Genomic DNA, 5,430 nt, shown 5'->3' with positions numbered 1-5,430 from the left:
GAGAAACCATATAAGTGCGATCTGTGTGATGCCGTCTTTTCCTGTACGAGTTATGTGAAGACACACATGAGAACTCACACGGGAGAGAAACCGTACAAGTGCGATCTGTGTGATGCTACCTTTGCACAATCGGGTCACCTGAAGACACACATGAGAACTCACACGGGAGAGAAACCGTACAAGTGCGATCTGTGTGATTTTGCCTTTGCACAATCGGCTCACCTGAAGACACACATGAGAACTCACACGGGAGAGAAACCGTACAAGTGCGATCTGTGTGATGCTACCTTTGCACAATCGGCTCACCTGAAGACACACATGAGAACTCACACGGGAGAGAAACCATATAAGTGTGATTTGTGTGATGCCGCCACCTCAGCTTTGCGTGATTTGAAAAGACACATGCGAACTCACACGAGAGAGAAACCATACAAGTGCGATCTCTGTGATGCTACCTTCTCTCGTCTGGATAGTGCGAAGACACACCTGAGGACTCACACTCAAGAGAAACCATATAAGTGTGATCTGTGAGATACTACCTTCGCACGATCAGGTAATCTGAAGACACACATGATAACTCACACGGGAGAGAAAACGAAGAACAAAAAGGACGAAAGAAAAAATCATTTAAATGTAACATTTGAAGTGAAGAGTTAGCTCTGAAAACACCCTATAATCACACATAGCAATGCATAATAACTGTAGGGAGATGTCGTGAGTTCAGCAGAAAGTACATCTCGAACTGTCAGACTCACATGTAAGATCAGCTTGGCTCTATGAAGAAGCGAGCATACTGCACATATGTGAACTGGAGCAGAGTGGAATACCTACAAATGCAACTCAATTGTTAGTTTCTTTCCAAAGTGGAAGCTGGACTAGGAATTAATTGAGAAAGTCTTGAAACCTTTAAGGTATACTACCTGACTGTTTCATGGTTTTTGAGTGTTTTTAATCTACCTAACGGCATGTGGCCATGAAAACTTTTTGTAAATAACCGTACGTTTGAACACTGGTCTAATAAAACGCATTGCTGTATTATGATTCAGCAGCGCAGTTAGTATAATTATGAGTGAAAATATGCACGCGCGGTAGCTGGCGCAGGCTGTTATACGCGGGGCTATGGGTGGTAGGAAAGTGTACCTGCTCTTATATCTCACGAACGAGTTGAGTGACATTTCTAGAAATTCTACCAATTATAGACACATGTCGTCGCTATGATCTGTGCGAGTGTTGAGTACAATAACGCGCGGATAGTTTAATTAATGCGAAAATATGCACGCGCGGTATCGCGCATAGGCTGTTATACACGGGGCTATGGGTGGTAGGAATGTATACTTGCTCTGATATCTCGTGAACGAGTTGAGTGACATTTCTAGAAATTCTACCAATCATAGACAAATGTCGTAGCTATGATATACGTGAGTGTTGAGTTTAATAAAGCGCGGTTAGTTTAATTAGAGTGAAAATATGCAAAAAACATTGAAATGTAACATTTGAAGTGAATAGTTAGCTCTGAAAAACACCTATAATCACACATAGCAATGCATAATAACTGTAGGGAGATGTCGTAGAGATGTCAGCAGAAAGTACATCTCGAACTGTCAGACTCACATGTAAGATCAGCTTGGCTCTATGAAGAAGCGAGCATACTGCACACATGTGAACTGGAGCAGTGTGGAATATCTACAAATGCAACTCAATTGTTAGTTTCTTCCAAAGTGGAGACTGGACTAGGAATTAATTGAGAAAGTCGTGGAACTTTAAGGTATATTACTACTTGACTGTGTCATGTTTTTTGAGTGTTTTATATCTACCTAACATGTGGCCATGAAAACTTTTTTGTAAATAACCGTACGTTTGAACACTGGTCTAATAAAACGCATTGCCGCTATTATGATTCAGCAGCGCAGTTAGTATAATTGTGAGTGAAAACATGCACGCGCGGTAGCTGGCGCAGGCAATTATACACGGGCCATGGTTGTAGGAAACTGTACCTGCTCTTATATTACGCGAACGAGTTGTGACATTTCTAGAAATGCTACCTAGCTGTCATAGAACTATATCTTAGCTTATGATCTGTGCGAGTGTTGAGTACAATAATGCGTGGATAGTTTAATTAATGCGAAAATATGCACGAGCGGTATCGCGCATAAAGGTATTATACGCGGGCTATGGATGGTAGGAATGTATACTTGCTCTGATATCTTCGTGAACGAGTTGAGTGCGGTTTCTAGAATTCTACCAATCATAGAAACATGTCGTAGCTATGATATACGTGAGTGTTGAGTTTAATAAAGCGCCGGTTAGTTTAATTAGAGTGAAAATATGCAAAAATAATTGAAATGTAACATTTGAAGGGAAGAGTTAGCTCTGAAAACACCCTATAATCACACATGGCAATGCATAATAACTATAGGGAGATGTCGTACAGATGTCAGCAGAAAGTACATCTCGAGCTGTCGGACTCACATGTGAGATCAACTTGGAAACAAGCAGGCATACTGCACACGTGTGAACTGAAGCAGTGTGGAATACCTACGAATACAACTCTTGTACAGATTGTTACAGCCTCTTTCCAAAGTGGAAGCAGGACTAGGAATTTTAAATTGAGAAAGTCTTGAAACATTTAAGGTATACTACTTGACTGTGTCATGTTTTTTTGAGTTTTTAATCTACTTGACATGTGGCCATGAAAAGTCTTTGTAACTGTTTGTAAATACACGTACGTTTGAACACGGATCGAATAAAACGCATTGCCGTATTATGATTCATAATATCGATGTCTACCATCAATAATAACAAAATTCAAAGGGAAGTGTGTGAGAGAGGGTGCATTTGTGTGTCCGTGTGTGTGTGTGTGACAAAGCAACTATAATGACACAGTGAAGCCGTGCATGCACACAATTGGTGGAAGTAGGTTTATTATGACAGCCCACATGTCAACGGTAGCATATCGATGTAGTGCGGTCACTAGTGCTGAGATAATGGAAGTTTGACGACCGTTACATGGAAATGAAGCAAGTCGGAGAGTGATGTTGGCAACAAAAAGCTACACGTGGGAGGAGAGAGAAAGATGGCGCCCTGAGCCCCAGACGGACCTGGATGGGGCGTGGTGCATGGAGTCGGCGCATGGCTACACAAGGGAGGCGCACGCCGCAGTCGCGCGGGTTGGTGACAGTTCGGTCACACAGAGAGACAGTTAACATTCGGCGTCGCCGATCACAACCGCAGCGAGGTCTACCACTCTGCCGCCGAGGAGCTTCCAGCGACAAGACTGCCGCTTCTGCAGCCCAAGATTTCAAGCGACGATCAACCTAGCAAGTCGATCGTCGCATTCAGTCCGACCGCACCGACAGCACAGCCTTCAGCTCGGGAGCGTGACTGACGAGAGAGACTTGTGATCCGTTTCACAACATCCAGCTCGGGAGCGTGACTGACCAGGGAGATCTATGATCCGTTCGTAAAATTGAAGATTTGGTAGACAGCTGTCTTAGCCGTGTGTGCACACACTTTTATGTAATTAATGTAGTAATGTTTGATCAAAATTAAAATTTAAATGTCGGGTTCTGCAACACAGATATTGGTTATTATTAGTATTGACTACGATAGCCTAAAGTGATTTTTATCATGACATTGAACCGTATCGAACCTGAGGGAAGCTCATAGCTTCATAATACAACGAATGATGAGAATAAAGAAAGCTGTTACTGTCCGAAGCAAGTTCATATTATGCAAAATAGGAAACTAACCAGAAAAGTAGAGATTCTATAATACTAGGCCTGCGTGATAAATACTCCGTACACACGGGTAAAACTAACAGCTAATGTTCTAGTCTACCAGGTCTACGTGAGCAGAAGCATCTTGACTGGAGTATAGACGATCTACACCGTCGAAGAAAAGCGATTAGATAGGTACTGCTAATGTATCCTGCCTTGCCAACTTAGCGATTCCAGGCAGTCATATAGTATCATATTAACCATTTTACTGTGTTGGTCAGTGTTAATATCGCTTGGGACGTAATGGCCTACCTTACAGATAGTCATATACAATACTCTGTAGTGTTTGCGAGTGCGGTCATCTCGGCGCATTATCACTCAAATACAATTAATGACATTCAGTCGATCTTATGTGCATAAAAAAGTGAGAACGGGCCAGTAGTAGGTACGCAATAACAAATGTCGATCTCAATATGCCAATTTAGACGCCATGCCTTTCACATGTAATTCTAATGTATCCAGAGAAAGACGGAGAAGCGTCGCCTGAGAGGTGTTGATCCTTCCCGCTAAGCGCGAATCTTGCGCGCAGTTCCGCAGTAAGGCGCACGCGACCGCGGGAACCTCCTACGAAAGTATCACGCGCTGGCAGCTATTGATCCGTGCGCCAAATCGAAAGGCCGGCGCACGGATCAATTGCTGCCAGCGAACAGTCTCGAATTTTAGCGGGTCTAATTCACTAGCAAACACGCCATCACGCCATTGCGCAGGCCTAATAGCGATGTTCCACGTGACGTCATATAATTAGAGTGAAAATATGCAAAAAACATTGAAATGTAACATTTGAAGTGAATAGTTAGCTCTGAAAACACCCTATAATCACACATAGCAATGCATAATAACTGTAGGGAGATGTCGTAGAGATGTCAGCAGAAAGTACATCTCGAACTCTCAGACTCACATGTAAGATCAGTTTGGCTCTATGAAGAAGCGAGCATACTGCACACATGTGAACTGGAGCAGTGTGGAATATCTACAAATGCAACTCAATTGTTAGTTTCTTTCCAAAGTGGAAGCTGGACTAGGAATTAATTGAGAAAGTCGTGGAACCTTTAAGGTATATTACTACTTGACTGTGTCATGTTTTTTGAGTGTTTTTAATCTACCTAACATGTGGCCATGAAAACTTTTTGTAAATAACCGTACGTTTGAACACTGGTCTAATAAAACGCATTGCCGTATTATGATTTAGCAGCGCAGTTAGTATAATTGTGAGTGAAAACATGCACGCGCGGTAGCTGGCGCAGGCTATTATACGCGGGGCCATGGGTGGTAGGAAACTGTACCTGCTCTTATATTACGCGAACGAGTTGTCATAGAACTATATCTTAGCTATGATCTGTGCGAGTGTTGAGTACAATAATGCGTGGATAGTTTAAATAATGCGAAAATATGCACGAGCGGTATCGCGCATAAGGTATTATACGCGGGGCTATGGATGGTAGGAATGTATACTTGCTCTGATATCTCGTGAACGAGTTGAGTGCGGTTTCTAGAAATTCTACCAATCATAGAAACATGTCGTAGCTATGATATACGTGAGTGTTGAGTTTAATAAAGCGCGGTTAGTTTAATTAGAGTGAAAATATGCAAAAATAATTGAAATGTAACATTTGAAGGGAAGAGTTAGCTCTGAAAACACCCTATAATCACACAT

At 42.3% G+C, this 5,430-nt stretch overlaps 1 protein-coding gene across 1 annotated transcript in view; it reads left to right on the top strand.

Moving 5' to 3' along the window:
- LOC106818321 (zinc finger protein 791-like) overlaps positions 1 to 556 on the top strand; it is a 2,858-nt gene extending 2,302 nt beyond the window's left edge. Inside the window, exons 6-7 of the mRNA XM_014823037.1 lie at positions 88 to 98; positions 145 to 556. Coding sequence (XP_014678523.1) covers positions 88 to 98; positions 145 to 531 — 398 coding nt within the window. The 3' untranslated portion in view covers positions 532 to 556. The remainder of the gene's footprint in view (positions 1 to 87; positions 99 to 144) is intronic.
- The last annotated feature ends 4,874 nt before the right edge of the window (positions 557 to 5,430 follow it).

The sequence above is a fragment of the Priapulus caudatus genome, unplaced genomic scaffold (assembly GCF_000485595.1).
Source record: "Priapulus caudatus unplaced genomic scaffold, Priapulus_caudatus-5.0.1 Scaffold2163, whole genome shotgun sequence".
In the NCBI taxonomy this organism is placed as follows: Eukaryota; Metazoa; Priapulida; class Priapulimorpha; order Priapulimorphida; family Priapulidae; genus Priapulus; species Priapulus caudatus.
This window is presented reverse-complemented; position numbering and strand designations above follow the sequence as displayed.